We start from the raw sequence: 17,636 nt of genomic DNA on the forward strand, positions 1-17,636 counted from the left end.
GAAGGCATATGGAATGGTTTCCTTTATTGGCCGAGGTATAGAATTCAAAAGCAGGGATGTAATACTGGAACTGTATAAAATGCTGGTCAGGCCACAGCTGGAATATTGCTTACAGTTCTGGTCACCACATTCCATGGAGGACATAATAACTCTGGAGAGAGTACAGAGGAGATTTACAAGAATGTCGCTTTGATGGCCACATGCATGCAAGCTATCACACCTTGCACCCAGGAAAATACAGCGATGGCCCCAAATCTGCTGGCCCTCTCGACCTGACTGTCAGGGTCGGTCCGGTAGCGCACATAATTACTGGCTCTCTTAAACAGGGCATTGATGCAGCAGTAGGCTGCTGCATGGGAGACCCCACGCATGTACCCGGTGGATCCTTGGAATGATCCAGATGCTTGGAAGTTCAATGCCACTGTGATCTTTAAGGCCACTGGCATCGAGTGACCCCCAAATCCCATAGGCCACAACTCATCCTGCAGCAGGGCGCATATGTCGGTGATGGCCTCCCTGGAGAGCTCTAGTCTTCACTGGGAATGCCATTAGGACATTTGGAGGTAGCTGATTTGAGTCCGAATCACTCTCTGGTTCTGGAGGGCCCTTCTTGGCATGACCGGCTGCTGCTGCTCTCATCATGGAGTTTCACGGGCAGGTAGCGCTGCTTCCAGGGTCTCCCTCCATCGGAGGCGCTGCATCATGTCACGGGGGTTCAAAAGATAGGGTGTTTGAGACCCGTGCAAGGTGATAAGTGGGTCTACAGTGTGCCCTCGCTGCAGAGAAGACCCAGTCTTGGCAACTGCGCTTTGGACATTTCTCCCTGCAGCTTCACTGTTGGGCCTCACTGCCCACCCTTGCTGACAGCCGACCCTCTCAATCTGTTGTCTGACCAATCAAAGATCTCACACAGTAGTTTCGTCACCCAATACACCCAAACAAAACCAAGCCCCCTGCCTTGCTGAGCCCCTGAGAATTCGACCACGCACCCAAATTCCCCACCCAACCATGTCAGAGAGCCTGAGAACATGACCCGCATGGCAGAGACCCTGAGAACATGATCCCCATTCAATCTGTGCCAAAAAAATTGATTAAAATCAAATTGAACTGAAATTGAAGTTTTAAAATTTAGGGCGCACCTAAACTGAACTGAATTGCTATAAAATTGAAGTTCTTCAAATAAATGAACAAATTTAGAATGATCTTGGCATCGTCCAACACCAGTTACTATGATCACAGCCACAATAGCAACTGAGGCTGTTTGTTGATGATTGCACGGCATTTCAAGCTCACATGCAGCAAAAACTGGAGAAAATCTAGGCTTGGACTGATAAGTAGCAAATAACATTCATGCACACAAGTACCAGGCAATCGTGGCAAATATATCCCTTTATTTTACTTTAGTTGGACAAGGCAATCAGTTTGGCGGGACAGAAATAACAGCCAAAGTATAGTCGATCAATCAGAATTTATTAAAGTATACTTAACAATATGCAATGAGCAACGACTGTCCACTGCTTTCCCCAAAGTGTTCGACTCTAGGCGATGTTCTCCGTCTGTTCGTCTTCTTCTGCTTCTTCAGTGGCAACTAGAGTACCTTGGACAGTGTTACGACCAGGTGAGAAAGGGGTCTAGGGGTTCCTTCTCAGCCTTTGCCTGGTTTGACCAGGGTTTTATTTATAAAAGTACTGTGTTTTTAGCTTTCCCCCCCCCCCCTCAGTGAATCCTTCTTCACTGCTCTCCAATTGTAAGGCAAATAAATCAAGGTTTTCTTAAATTTAAACAAGAAAGATGTAAATTTATTAACCTTAAAACCCTAATTCAGTTAAAACTACTATGAATATGTGACACAGCCATGTTAGCATGCATACACGATAAATAGACACGCAGATAAAGACAGAAAAGTAGAAAGAATTATGGGGAAAGTTTGAAGCCATAGCTGGGGTTTATTTACTGTCCTTTGACTTTGATGTAGAGTCTTTGATTACAGTTAAATCTTGGCATTTCATTGGGGCCCAGGGGACACTTTCAAATTTGTTTTGATGTAGGAGTCTTCTCTTTTGAGGTTTAAGTGCCTTCATTGGATCTGGAAATTCATGAGAGAGAGAGAGAGAGAGAGCCAGGCAGGAGAGAGGCTCTTTCTTCAGGTTCAATTGCAGTCTGACCCAGACTGTTCTGTGAGCAGTTCAAAACCAAATTTGGGCCAGCAGGTTAGTCATGTGACTATTTGTTTTTTAACAGACTCCCCACCGTCTTAGTAAATACCTGCTTTAGATGCCCTGCTTTATTACAATGGAAACACACAGGTGTCTGGGTCTCACTCCTCCTTACAGCACTAACCTTTTTGTCTGGAGGAGGACCCCTTGTGTCCCCTGCTTTTCTTTCTCTCCCCAGACTGCTTGGACTTCTATCTCCTTCCCACCCTTTGTCCTTTTCGGATTTGTGGGGGTGACTAGAAAAGTTTTTCCCCTGGCGAATCGTCTTATAAATGAAAGCAAACTCATCAGCCAGAACTGCAGCTTGCCTTGCTCTATGAACTTTCTGTTCCTCTATATATGTCTTTATGGAGCGTGGGAGAGTGTTTTTAAATTCCTCGAGCAAAATTACCTGTCTGAGATTTTCATAGCTGGGCTGCCCTTTAAGAGTCCTCAGTCAAGGTCAAAAGCCGGTTGCTTATTTCTCTCAAACCCCAAGTAAGTTTAATCAGCTCACTTCTTGAGAGTTCTAAACTTTTGGCGATAGGCTTCCGGTATTAACTCATATGCCCCGAGGATAGCATTTTTGGTCAGTTCATAATTTGATGAGCTCTTATCTGGCAACAGGGAATAAACTTCATCAGCTTTTCCTGTTTGCTTGCTTTGTAGCAGGAGAGTCCAAGCCTCAGCTGGCCACTTTAACTGCCTTGCAAGTTTTTCAAAAGCTACAAAAAATGCTTCCACGTCTCCTTCATTGAATTTTGGAATCAATTGGGAAAATCTTAACAATTCTGTTAATTGACCAAAGCAATTTGGCCATGCTTTCACTGGGGTTACTCTGTTGCCCCCGAGTTAACTCAAACCACCTCAGCTGTCTCTCTTCCAATTCCTTCTGGAAGGCTCTCTTTCTCTCTTTTTTTCTTCACGTTCCTTCTGAAAGGTTCTTTCTTTCTCTCTCTCCGACTTTCTCTTTCTCTTTCCTCAAGTTCCTTCTGGAAGGCTCTTTCTCTCTCTCTGCTCTCTTTTCTTTCTCCTGTCTCTCTCTCTCTCTCTCTCTCTCTCTCTTTCCCTGTCTTCAAATTCAAGTTTCCTCTGTTCTAATTGTGGCTTTGCTAGCAATACCCCGCTGGAGTCCATTTCTAACCTGTTTCTGCTTCTTGAATTTCGAGGGAAAAAGAGTTGGCCAGTAGTCTTAGGAGTTCAGACTTGCCAGCCTTGGCACGGATAGTGATCCCAAACTACTCAGCCATTTTTCTCAACTCTTCTACAGACAGGGCTTTTAACTTTTTTTTAATTCATTCATGGGATGTGGGCGTCGCTGGCTAGGCCAGCATTTATTGTCCATCCCCAGTTGCCTTCTTGAACTGCTGCTGTTCATGTGAGGTACGTACACCCACAGTTCGGAAGGGAGTTCCAGGATTTTGACCCAGTGACAGTGAAGGAACGGTGACATAGTTCCAAGTCAGGATGGTAACTTATCCCAAGTTACTTCACCCTGGCTTGTGGAGTTACTGACTTCAGTCGTAGACATGTTAGTATTCCAGCGCACACAAACACAGGAAAACTGGTATTGAAATCTTTTTTCTTTTTAAAAAAAATTGGGATCAATTTGACTTCCCACTTCTAATTTCTCATTTGTCTGTGGGTCAAATCTGAATGCTAGCCCCCAAATTTCTGTTATGACCAGGTGAGAAAGGGGTCTAGGGGTTCCCTCTCAGCCTTTGCCTGGTTTGACCAGAACAGGGTTTTATTTTTAAAAACACCATGTTTTTAGCCCCCTCCTTAGTGAATCCTTGTTCACTGCTCTCCAATTGTAAGGCAAATAAATCAACCAGACAGTTTTCTTAGATTTAAACAAGAAAGATGTAAATTTATTCACCTTAAAACTCTAATTTGGTTAAAACTACTACGAATACACGACGCGACCATACTAGCATGCATATGCGATAAACACACTCGCAGATAGAGTCAGAATAGTAGAAAGAATAAAGGGGGAAAGTTTGAAGCAATAGCTGGGTTTTATTTACTGTCCTTTGAGTTTGATGTAGAGTTTTTGATTACAGTTAAATCTTTACTTTTCATCAGGGCCCAGGGGACGCTTTCAAATTTGTTTTGATGTAGGAGTCTTCTCTCTTGAGGTTTAAGTGCCGTCAGTGGATCTGGAAATTCATGAGAGAGAGAGAGAGAGCCAGGCAGGAGAGAGGCTCTTTCTTCAAGTTCAGTTGCAGTCTGACCCAAACTGTTCTGTGAGCAGTTCAAAACCAAACCTGGGCCAGCATGCTAGTTATGTGACTATTTGACTATTTGTTTTTCTTATCAGACTCCCCTCGTTTTTTGTGGATTCCTTTCATCTTAGTAGACACCCGCAGGGGTGGTTGGTGGTGGTGGCGGCGGCAGAATGGAATGCTGGCTTGTTCCACATTCAATGTCTGTTAATCAAAATCCATTTGGGTTAATTGGATCAGGGAGCCGTTCTATTATCTCTCCAGGCAACTGTCTCTTAGTATGTAAATTGTTCCATCCACTGCTGATCTCTTTAAACAATTCATCTCTTCAGTCCAACAACAGTTTAAAATTACTGTTTCAGATGATGAAATTAATATACCTCATTCTTGGCAGGTGGAGTCTTCATGACAACAGGTTGCAGAGATTTTTTATACAGTTCTAATTGTGTATTCTGATGTTTCAGTCTCTGATTTCTGCATTTCTTTTGTGGTCTTAAGTTCGTTAGGTAGCATCCATGATTTATCGCACCATATCTGGTAAAGGTAATTAATTTTAACTCACCATTCAAGCCATAATTAATACAATCAATAGCCCCATAACAGTTATGTTGCAGACCATTACGCGTAATTGTGGCCATCTCCTGGATTACACTAGACACAGTTAACATGCAGACACCTTAAGGCTTGCATTGTCCTTCACAGTGGGATCTTCTAACGGAATAACCATTTAACTGCCTTTTCCCCTCTCTTAGTCTTGAACTATACATTCCTCAGACAGAGTCAATTATTCTACATTGTTCCCATTTCCATTCAATCTTCCTGGATTGTTTTCGCATCCCACTCTTTGTTTCTATAAGCTTCTAGTTTTATTATCCCTAATCATCATGTGACATCTTTTAATTAGATCTAAGTTAAACAATGCAAACAGCTCTTCAAATACCAGTAGTTAATTCTTTGCTTACCAAACACAAACACGAACATTTATAAAGCACAATACCTAAAATTCATAGCACAAAGAAAAATACATATAAAAACTCATATTTCCTACACTATGATCATCTCCAACAAGAGAGAGTCTAACCATCTCTCCTTGGCATTCACTGGCATTACTATCAATGAGACCCCCTGCTATGGCTAGATGAGAAGTAGTAGAATGGCTCCCTTCTCTTCCCGCCTCTCGGTTGACTGCAGCAGGTGTATTTTAAAAGAATTTTCTTGTCAGTTTAACGAGTTTCTAGCTGTTTAAGTGCTGTGACTGTAAAAGACACACACAGGCAGATTTTCTTGTAATGTTGTTTAGGAAATAGTGTTTATTGTTCTTAATACCTGATAAATAAAAATAATAAAAATGCTCCAACTCACATTTACAGATGCACTGCAAGAGATACACACACACAGACAGAAGTAGGTTACAAGGAGGGAGGCTAGGTTAATTTGTTTAAGGGTATCCAAAAGAAAGTCAATCATATACGAATCCTGTAGGTTGATGCGTTGGTTGGTTTCAGGCTGTGGTCAGTGATTTTTCCTGGATTCTGCAAAGAGACAATTTACAGTCTTGACGGACGATCTCGTCCTTTTCCTCTGAAGTCAGCAGCTGTTTGGTTTACATTGAAGACACTGCCTGTGGTGCTTGGCTGGTCAGATACAGGCAGGGCACACACTTGCAGAACAGCTGGAGAGAGGGAGAGAGACCACGAGTTGTCTTCTCGCTGTTACCTACTCATGGTCTGCCTGCGACTATGACTGACTCTGGAGAAGCAGTCTCTTTATAACACAAAGGGTTAGCTTGCTACCACATGACCTCTATTCACAATCTAGTCAGTTACCAAATATGGTCACAGCAAGCTAGGAAACCCTCATTCCATGTGATGAGTTTAACTGATCGGTCTACACCACCTGAATAAATAGATCATGCCTGAATATCTATGACTAGTTCAGGTAATGGGCCATTCACACTTGCTTAAGCTGATTGTTCTGGTGTTTCACTTCCAGAGAGCATGTCTCCTTTCTGTTGGCTTCAGAGTTTTCAAGGTGAAGTCATTTAAATGTTCGGCTATTTTACAAACTGTTGTTTAGACCACGTAAAAATATTATTTGTCAGTGTTTTTAAAAATCATCCTGTGGTTTCAGTCCACTCAATAAATAAAGTTATTTTTGATGAAACATGGCTTTATAACACCCACATAGTATAATGTAGGAACTACAGTGGCCAATATGTGCATAGCTAGATCCCACCAACAGCAAAATGTTAATGACCAGATAATAGTTTTAGTGATGTTGTTCAAGACGTATATATTGGCCAGGACACTAGTTGAACTCTCCTGCTCTTTTTCACATTGTGCCATGGGATCTTTTACATCCACCTAAGAAGGCAGACAGAACATCAGTTTACTATCTCATCTGAAAGACAGCACCTTCTTTCACTACTGCACTGAAATATCAGTGTAGATTTTATGCTAAAGTCTCAGGAGTGGAACTTGAATCCACAACCTTCTGACTCAGAGGTGAGAATACTACCACTGAGCTACCAGAAACCCAACTGGACCAGCTATGCAAATGCAATAGATATTAGAGTATGTCAGAGACTGGGAATTCTGTGGTGAGTGGTGTATCCCCTGCATCCCCAAAGCCTTTCTACAACCGAAAAGACACAAATCAAGAGTGTAATGGAATACTCTCCACTTAGCTGGAAGGGTGTAGCTGCAATAACACTCATGAAGTTTGGCATCATTCAGACAAAAGATTTTATTTGATCAGAACCTCATCCAGTGGCCTAAACATCCACCCTCTTCACCACCAACATACTATGGTTGCAGTGCATATTATCCACAGGATGCATGGCAGTATGTCATCAAGGATTTTTTGGGAGCACCTCCTAAATACGCAACTCCTCCACCAAAAAGGACAAGTGGAGCAGGTGCAGAGGAGCACCATCACCATCAAGTTCCCCTCCATCCTGATTTGAACATCTGTTTCCATTCTTTCATTGTCACTGGGTCAAAATCCTGGTGTTCCCTACCTAGCAGCACTATGGGAGCACCTTCACCACACAGACTGCTGCTGTTCAAGAGGAAGGCTCATATCTCAAGAAAGAAGAAGAGAAAAACAAAATGATATATGGTTAGGAGGTGAGTTGAAGATAAATTTGTGGTAACAAAATGACATTTGGTGAACTTCTTAACTTACAGTCTGCATCAGCCCATTGCTCTATATCTTTAATTATAGAAACTTTCTGGAGATGCTATGAGTGTGTGCATGTTTTGAGATTTGAAAGCTCTTGTATTTAGGGGCTAAATTAGCAGTAATACACCAGTGATAGATCTAGACTAAACCTCCAATGGCAAACAGAAAATGATGGAAACACTCAGAAAGCCAGGCATAGTATCTGTGGAGAGAAAAAAAGGTAAAGTTTCAGGCAATTGTCCTTCATTAAAACCCAGATTAGGTATAAATCAATTACCTGAAACATTAATTTTACGTCTCTCTACAGAGGCTGTTACTAACCCATTGAACATTTCCAATATTTTCTGTTTTTGCTTCAGATTTCCAGCATCTGCAGAATTACAAAAAAAATCTTTTGTCATTTGATGATCTTAATAAAGTGAAAAGGAAAATTGATGGGACTATCAGTTAGCAGTAAAGTAAGCTTGTAAGTAGCTTTATCAAGAATAATTCTGTCATAAATAGACAATCAATTTGAGTTATCAAAAATTATACTTGTTAATGTGTTGTCTACTTGCTGAGGTGCAGATCTGTGAATGCTGATTGCCCAATAATAACACCTTGCCCAAGTGTCCATTATTCATGTGCGAGCTTGATGGTTTCAGTAGATTATTTTCCCTCTCCTGACATCCACACAATTGTCACTGGATAGTGGTCAGGATCAGGAAAGCTAGCTAATTTCTGCCTCCCTTACTCAGAGACATTGTTGCCAATTATACCATCCTACTGCTGAGAATAACTAACACGCCACAGACTAGGAATGAAACTGGCACCTTCATTGTTTGCATAGCTTAAGACTTAGGGGTAAATTCATCAAGCCTTCAGACAGTTTAGCCTTTGTCATTGATGTATACCATGCAGCTGGCCAGTATAAGCTTTAAATCCATGTTCCTATTCATTTGCATATATCTAATCTATCTGATGCTAACACATTGTGATGTTTTCGTTAAGCATTTGTCTACCAATTGGACAGTGGTACTATCAACAGCACTTGGCAAAACTGCAAGCCCACAAATCAGCAACTATGAAAAAAGTGAGTTGCTTGGGATTCGAGAACCAGATTGCCAGGACTCAGGAGCAGAAGGTTGAATATACCTGAACAGTATGATACAATCTCCATGGTGCATAATGTTATCTGGTCCAAAAACAAGTTGAGGACATATGATGCCGTAGACCATTCTGTAGTTTATTGAGGGGGTGGGGGCGGGGGTTGGTTTCCTCTGTATGTTTTGTGTAATGAAATTGTAAACCTATTTGTCAAGTGTCATATATTGAAATAGCTGAGCGTTTTGTCATATTGCCCTCTCTGTTGGGGAGGTGTAATTTCTGCTGCCCTCTGTCTGGGGAGGTGTTAATCAAGCTGTTGAATAATGACTGCTTGCTGTGAGTCCACATGTTAAATCTTACTCAGTGAAATACACAACAGAAAGATGATGACAAGATGAGATTGATTTTTTTTAATATTTAATTTGAGAAATGAAATTACAGTCTGAAGAACATTGTGACATTCTTTTTGGAACTCCCAACGTTGATTTTGAGGAAGTTTGGGTGATTTGAAAGATTGCTCCGTGTGGGTGCACATCATGTTCAGGTACAACTCAGTGAGTCAGCACAGTACCTAATTGAAAAAAATGGCACTGAAGACATATTTTGGGAAAATGGGGGAGTTCACCCCTAACAAAGAGGACTGGTGTAATTATGAACAAAATTACACATTTGGCTGAAAGCTAAATATGAGGATAAAATATATGAGGATAAATTAAATGTTTTCCTCACCATGATGGGCCAAATGCTTTTGAGGTGGTGTCTAACCAATGCTACCCACACGACCCCAGTACTATGGACTATTCTGAAATTAATGAAATTCTGGACTCATATTGTAGCACGACTAAGAATGAAATTGCACTAAGAGTGCGTTCTGTGAAAGGAAGCAGTTGCCAAGTGTGACTATTGCAGTTTATATTCTCGAATTAAAGAAACTCTCTCTTCACTGTGGATATGGGACACACTTAGAAATCAACCTTAGAGACACAGTCATTGGAAGTCTAAAAAACAGTAAACCCCAGGCCAACCTTTTGAGTAAAGTCAATAAGCTGATGTGGAAGGAGGCCTGTGATGAGGCCACAGCCATGGAAATGGCAGGATGAGATAGTTGAAAATTGCAAGGAAGTTCTTTTCCTGAGCAGGCAGGGGCAGTCCACCGGATTTCAGGAACTATACCAAGGCAAGCAAGTTCACAGACTCAGAGTCATAAATTTAGATGCTACCATTGCCATGGTAGCCACCAACCAACTAAATGCCTCCATTTCCAGTCAAAGTGCTATGCCTATGGGAAGGTCGATCATATCCAGACGGCATGCAGGAGTAGAGGAAACAGTAATGCTCCAGGCTCTGGTAAAGCTCCAGGTGGCAGCAATGCACCAGGTCGAGGTTGTGGTAGACCTAAAGTTAGTTCAGGAACCTGGTGGTCATCGAATGCGATAGATATGAAAACAGAAATTGATGTTATTGAGAAGGGAGATCAAGAGTTGTACTCAGTCAGAGAGCAAGAAAAACAGTACATGGAAGATGCGAGTAAAAGGGCTGAAGATGTAATTTCAGTGACCACAGCAAAAATTAAATTCAGAGATTCAAAACTTACTTTCATCGTTGATGCAGCTGCAGCAGTGTCTGTTATCTTGGAAGGAAAGCACAAGAACTCCCTAAGTCACATTCCCTTGAGGAAAACTGGTGTGAAACTGAATAGTTATTCCAATAACAGTATTCCAGTGTTAGGTGAAGTTAGTGTTAGGGTGTAATACAATGCCGTTAGTAGTAGTAGTAGGAGGGAACAAAGTCTTCCTGATGGGAAGGAATTGTCTTAAGGAAATACGGTTAAACTGGGCCAATTTATTTACAGTAGGGATCAGTAAGAGTACATGTAACATTGAGGAAGTGAAGACTAATTAATTTTTAGCCAATGAGTTACCTGTGATTTACTTTACATACACAAATGACATGCCAGTGTCTGCCAGAGAAGTGAAGAAATTTGCAAAGATATCTTCTTCTCCTTCTTCTTTGACCTCCTTGTTCTGAGTGACAATGGGTAAGCACCTGGAGGTGGTCAGTGGTTTGTGAAGCAGCGCCTGGAGTGGCTATAAAGGCCAATTCTAGAGTGACAGACTCTTCCACAGGTGCTGCAGATAAAATTGGTTGTCGGGGCTGTTACACAGTTGGCTCTCCCCTTGCGCTTCTGTCTTTTTTCCTGGCAACTGCTAAGTCTCTTTGACTCGCCACACTTTAGCCCCGCCTTTTATGGCTGCCCGCCAGCTCTGGCGATCACTGGCAACTGACTCCCACGACTTGTGATCAATGTCACAGGACTTCATGTCGCGTTTGCAGACATCATTAAAGCGGAGACATGGACAGCCGATGGGTCTGATACCAGTGACAAGCTCGCTGTACAATGTGTCCTTGGGGATTCTGCCATTTTCCATGCGGCTCACATGACCAAGCCATCTCAAGCGCCACTGGCTCAGTAGGGTGTATATGCTGAGGATGTTGGCCACCTCAAGGACTTCTGTGTTGGATATACGGTCCTGCCACCTGATGCCAAGGATACTCCGGAGGCAGCGAAGATGGAATGAATTGAGATGTCGCTCTTGGCTGACATACGTTGTCCAGGCCTCGCTGCCGTAGAGCAAGGTACTGAGGACACAGGCTTGATACACTCGGACTTTTGTGTTCCGTGTCAGTGCGCCATTTTCGCACACTCTCTTGGCCAGTCTGGACATAGCAGTGGAAGCCTTTCCCACGCGCTTGTTGATTTCTGCATCGAGAGACAGGTTACTGGTGATAGTTGAGCCTAGGTAGGTGAACTCTTGAACCACTTCCAGAGCGTGGTCACCGATATTGATGGATGGAGCATTTCTGACGTCCTGTCCCATGATGTTCATTTTCTTGAGGCTGATAGTCAGGTCAAATTCGTTGCAGGCAGCCACAATCCTGTCGATGAGACTCTGCAGACACTCTTCAGTGTGAGCTGTTAATGCAGCATCGTCAGCAAAGAGGAGTTCCCTGATGAGGACTTTCCGTACTTTGGTCTTTGCTCTTAGATGGGCAAGGTTGAACAACCTGCCACCTGATATTGTGTGGAGGAAAATTCCTTCTTCTGAAGATTTGAACGCATGTGAGAGCAGCAAGGAGAAGAAGATCCCAAACAGTGTAGGTGTGAGAACACAGCCCTGTTTCACGCCACTCAGGATAAGAAAGGGGTCTGATGAGGCGCCGCTATGCTGAATTGTGCCTTTCATATTGTCATGGAATGAGGTGATGATACTTAGTAGCTTTGGTGGACATCTGATCTTTTCTAGTAGTCTGAAGAGACCACGTCTGCTGACGAGGTCAAAGGCTTTGGTGAGATCAATGAAAGCAATAATACTGAGGAGGACTATAACAATTTACAAGGAGATATTGAAAACTTGAAGAATAGGCAGATAATTTGCAAATTAATTTCAACATACATAAATGTGAGGTAATAGATTTTGGTACGAAAAGTACGAGGTGGTCACATTTACTTGGAAAATAAGAATCTAAATGAGGTAGGAGCAAAAGAATCTGGGAGTACAAATGCACGAATCACTAAAAGTTGTAATGCAGGTCAATAAGGCCCTAAAAAAAGGAAACCAAGTGTAAGGGTCTATTTCTAAAGGGGTAGAATTGAAAGGTAGAGAAGTTATGCTGAACTTGCTTTGAACCTTGGTTAGACCACACTAGGAGTACTGTGTACAGTTCTGGTCGACATATAATAAAAACAATATAGTGGCACTGGAGAGGGTGCATAAATGCTAGCATGGACCAGTTGAGTCAAATTTCCTGTTTCTGTGCTGTATATTCTATGTAATTCTATGTGTTCATTCTTAGTTTTTTTGCATTTGCAGATTTTTCTGGTGATTGGCACCACGCCTGTGGAATCAATTATGACAATACGACTTATGCGCAGTTTCATGTTGTCAGTGGCATTTACTTTGGTAAGTCAAGCAATGCCTAGCTATAAAGGCACCTTATTATTAACAACACACAGTACGTTCACTCTGAAACATTATCATCCAATACAGAAGAGTGTTTATCTTTGTTCATCGTTGCTTCTTATTTTTGTACCATATCCTTACTGCTATATGTATTTCATAGATATGCAACCTCAACCATTGTCACCTAAAGTGGCAAACAAACCAAGCAAATAAATGGTTATAGGTTCCCATTGAAAATAATTAACATCCAAGAGACTGAAGTACTCCATTTTAAGGATAATGATACTAGCCAGGATGATGTATTGTTTGTTAGTTCACCAATAGTAATCTAGGAGGCAGTAGGTTAGGGTTGAATGGTAGAAATGTGAGAATGAAGGAATATTTTGAATATTGTCTTAATAATCAATATGCAAATCTTTCCCTCAGGAGATTAAATGGAAGAGATAGTTTCGAATAAGGTAAATTGTATATGGTTGTGGAAATAAAGAGTTCTATGTAATCCAAACCTAAAGAATCTTTGCTTCTTGATTGAAGAATGAAATGGAGGGCTATAGGAAATAAATAAGCTGTGAAAATATATGGACAATAAATGTTAGGGAGCCCAGTATATTGTTGTGCTGAGCTATATTTGGGTAAGATTTGGGTTGCCTTGCCCATATGGAATGAGTTCCGAATGTCAACCATTTCCATTTAGATATAGGAATAGAAATATCAGAGATAAGCCAGCTCACATTGTGCTTGAATCTCCTTGCAGCCTATGCACAGTCCTCTCAGTGAAGGGTATATGATCCAGAGGATTGTAAATAGACTGGAGATAATAATATACAGTGATAAAAATTCTAGCAGGGTTTCAGATGTTAATTGTATAGTAATCGAGTATTTAATTGCATTCAGGTGGTGGGCATTAACTGGGGATTCATTTGAGCTCCAATTATAGAAACAGATTGAAACTGTGTTTGTTGGGTTTGGAGGTGCTTATTTGTAATGTCTGTCTCTGTAAATAATAGCTTGTAAGTGTATAAAGATTAGGCTCCAGTTCTATCCTTCACTGGGTGGCTATCTGGAGTAGAATATCAGGAAGGAGCTCAAAAAACGTTTCATCCACAGACCCCTTGTATTGATGCTAAGGATTTTTAGTAGAAGATTTGCACACTGCTTTCAGTTTTGGATCACACTTTTTCTGTAGGGGAAGCACATGTTTATAACAATAAGACTTGCTGTCGAAATAATTTCCTGCGTTTCTAAGAGGATACTAAAAGCCCATTTGCCACACACCTAGCTCCAAATCACAACAGTACTTTCGCCAAGCACTTTCCCACTGGATGGAAAATTGGAAGGTCAGATATGCAGGCTACCTATTCTAGAGAAGTGCAATTGAATCAGGTTGCTCTCCTGCTTCTTGACAAGGAAAATGTACAGGTTAGGGGACTGTATGAATCAAAAAGAGAAGAAAATGAAATACTTTCTATCTTCCCCTAGAAGAAACAATGGTATGGGAACACATAGATATTTTTCTGCTTTGTAAATTCTGATTTATTATCCTTATCCTGTTCTCAAGCTTTCTCATTAAGATACAATCAACATTAAATTATTTCCTAAGGGCTCTGTGTGTGATCCAGCAATGTACACAACAAACATCCTCAACAGTTAATGTCTGGTATTGTCTGTTTCCTTGCTTCCAGGATGAATAAAGTAAACAACCTTATGAGATGGTGCCCTAAAGATCACTACTAATGCACTACTCGAGGGTTAATAAAAATTTCTGGTTGAATTTGCTGCTGCTCGTTAACTTCAATATTGCTGATTTTAGTATGATGAGTAAATTGTGTGCTATAAAGCCCACACACTGAGCTCAGCAATGAAGTTGCAGAAATAATAATGGACAAAGCAACCATTATTTAAAAAGGAAGCATTTAAACCCCTTCATTTGTAAAAGGGAGAGCAGGCCTGGGATTTACTCAATGATATGGCTCTAAAACGCACGCATACAAGGCTCACAAGAGTCATTTTGCCAATTCGGTACCATAATTGTTGATGCAGGATAAAAAGAGGAAGAGGCTATACTGTATGGAGCTGATAGGCTCCTTTCTCAGAAGTGCGCATGGAGCGGGCTTGAGAAAAAAATTGCAAAAAGGGGAAATACAGATTCCAGAACTTGGCAGATCTAGATAGATATGAGGAACAAGATGGTCGGCTTCGGAAAAAACAGATGAAGTCACTTTGAATGAACAATTACCTACCTGGCATGCCATTAACCTGTATTTAATTTTATACTGAACCTTTATAACTCTTAATAAAAGATTATACTATGTACTAGTGACATGAGAGAAACAGGATGCTAAATGCTTATCATGCATTACCATTCTGCAGCATGGGAGAAGTACATTGAGTAACCTCACAAATCGAACTGACTATCTTTAACAATTTTGAAGAGCCTTCACCCAAGAGATCCTTGTATGACAACCTAGCAATATAATGATGCATATGCATTTATTATTGGACAAAATGGTCTGTTGTGTGGCCAGTTGTAAGTCACGTTTTGTGATATTTAAACTGCTACTTTAAAGACTACTTAACTACTTGCAGGAGAAGATGACACATCATAGAACTGAAGGAGGTCCCCGGTACCACAAGCCCTTGACTCCTGATGAGAAGACCACTTCGTATGGACATTATAGACCATGCGTGTCGAGGAAAGTATGGGAGTGTGGAGTTGGAGGCCTCCCCAAACTCAGGCCCAGTGCCATTATGTTCTTGTTCTGTCTTGCCCTTTCTAGTCACTAACACACAGGCATACTTCATAGCATAGCATATTGCAACACAAGATTTGAAAGCAATTCTTTAATACAACTTTTTAATATATATTCCTCTTCTGTTTTTGTTGATCTTGAAGAGCAGAGTGACACAATAGTGTAACTAAGCAAGTCAGCACCCTTGTCACTTTTACCACATTTCTCAACCATGAGGACAGCTACTCGCACAACAAAACCTGTAGTTAATGAGCTGGAGTAGATAGCATGAGGTGAGTCTCAGGACATTGGTAGGGATAGCTGAGGAGCATCTACTTCCTGGAGTGCCACCACAATACCTGTCTCTACTGCAGCATGTAAGGATTCTGAGCTCACAAGACGTACTTTTGGAAGTATAAACTTGCATTTATATAGCAACTTTCATATACTCATGGCATTCACAAAACACTTTGCAACCAATGAATCACTTTTAAAGGGTAGTCACTGTTGTTTTGTGGTCAATGCAACAGCCACTTTGAGCACAGCAAGGTCCCATAAACAGAAATGAGATAAAAATGATCAAATCATGTGTTATTGGTGGTGTTGGTAGCGTGATGAATGTTGGCTATGACACTGGGTGAACTCCATGCTACTCTTGAATACACCATGGATCTTGAATGTTGACCTGAACAGGCAGACAGTGCTTTGGCTTATTGTCTCATCCCAAAATCCCATTATAAAAGGAAGCTTCTGCCTGAGTAGAATCACCCATGTGAGCCAGCAGTCATCTAAATAAAATATTCTGCAAGACCTGGCAATTGTGTATGCACTGATGGTTCAGTGATTGTCTGCACTCCACTCTGCTATTAAGCACATGGCAACTCCTGAGGTATTTGCAGAGGAATCCTCAGCAGCACAGATTCTAAGCACAATGGGACTATCTCTGATGAATGGCTAGTTCAAAAAACCCTGGACCAGCCAGTTATTCATGTGACCAGCTGGTTTAACTATTCCTGGCTTTTGTGAATTGTATCACCTTAGCAGTCTCTGGAATGCTCTTCCTTACACCTTCAATGTCTGGTAATCAAAATCCACTGTGGGTTGAATGTGTCAGGGAATGGTCCTTTTGTCTCCACAAGCACTGTCTGTTAGTATGCAAATGTTTTTCAGCTAAGTGTCTGGCAGCCCTTGTAACAGGTCTTCTCTTCTTCCCAGCAAGTTTAAAATCAATGTTCATATGACAAAATTAATATGCCTCATTCTTAGAAGGTGGGGACCTGCATGAAAGGAGTAAAGAGAACAGTGTCACTTTGAGTCACTTTATTTTGTAATGTGGATAAAAGGGTTTCTCAGCACTTAGCTTAATGGATCTTTAATGAGCAGCTGCACGTTAGTTTTCCTGTTCTTGGCTGCATTCTATTGCACCTCTGATCTATCCAGATATATGACACACTGGGTTAGATTTTAATGCGCAGGAGCATGTGAGGTTGGGAGCGGGTTTGGGGGGGGGGTGGTGGCTTTAAAACTGATGAAATTGACAACGCATCGGGAAGCCAGTTCCAACACACCAATATCCCGGTTTTATTGCAGCGTATTAGGCCGTGTGTAAGCAGCCCCTTCAGGAGAGATGGATTGCTACTTAACATCTGTTAATCGCTCAATTAGAGCGATATTGACAAAGGTTTGTAACTTAAACTTTGAGTCCATTGGTTTCCCCGGCTTCCTGAAACTCGCCAGTGAAAGCAAGACCAGTGCACAGTAGCCATTGAGGGACTGAAGCCATGTCAGGGAAATATGCCAATAAGTATTCCATATTCACAGCTGTCTTCTTACCTGCATGTGGGACAGGGTTTGTTCACAATACTTGTGCAGAGAGGTTACTCTACAGACTTTGGAGGTTTTTTCTACAGTTTGGAGGTATCACCGATACTTTGGAGGTTTGGAGGTCTGATCTGCACTTTGGAGCCCTGATCCATCAGATCATCATGGGTCCTGCTTATGCTGTGTTTCTATGGCCTCAGATAAGGATCAAGATGACCACCAGCAGCACCAGGAGCACCAGGATCTGTAGCAGCATCAGGCTGCTACTCACAGATCTGCAGCTCCACAGGAATGAGGGGATGAGCAGAGAGGTGCAGCTTGCAGGACTTCATTCCCAGCACACAGGATCTACAGGCAAAGGATAAGCTTCCTTAACATGTCTGAACACCAGTCTCTCAGGAGGCTTAGTGTGTCATTCCAGGTGGTGGCAGACAT

General features: G+C 41.7%; 1 protein-coding gene across 1 annotated transcript in view; it reads left to right on the forward strand.

The window, feature by feature from the left end:
• Positions 1-17,636, forward strand: part of calcr (calcitonin receptor) — a 346,460-nt gene that overhangs the window by 97,019 nt on the left and 231,805 nt on the right. Inside the window, exon 2 of the mRNA XM_068051371.1 lies at positions 12,562-12,651. Coding sequence (XP_067907472.1) covers positions 12,601-12,651 — 51 coding nt within the window. The 5' untranslated portion in view covers positions 12,562-12,600. The remainder of the gene's footprint in view (positions 1-12,561; positions 12,652-17,636) is intronic.

This window comes from Heterodontus francisci, chromosome 2 (genome assembly GCF_036365525.1).
Source record: "Heterodontus francisci isolate sHetFra1 chromosome 2, sHetFra1.hap1, whole genome shotgun sequence".
NCBI classification, from domain to species: domain Eukaryota; kingdom Metazoa; phylum Chordata; class Chondrichthyes; order Heterodontiformes; family Heterodontidae; genus Heterodontus; species Heterodontus francisci.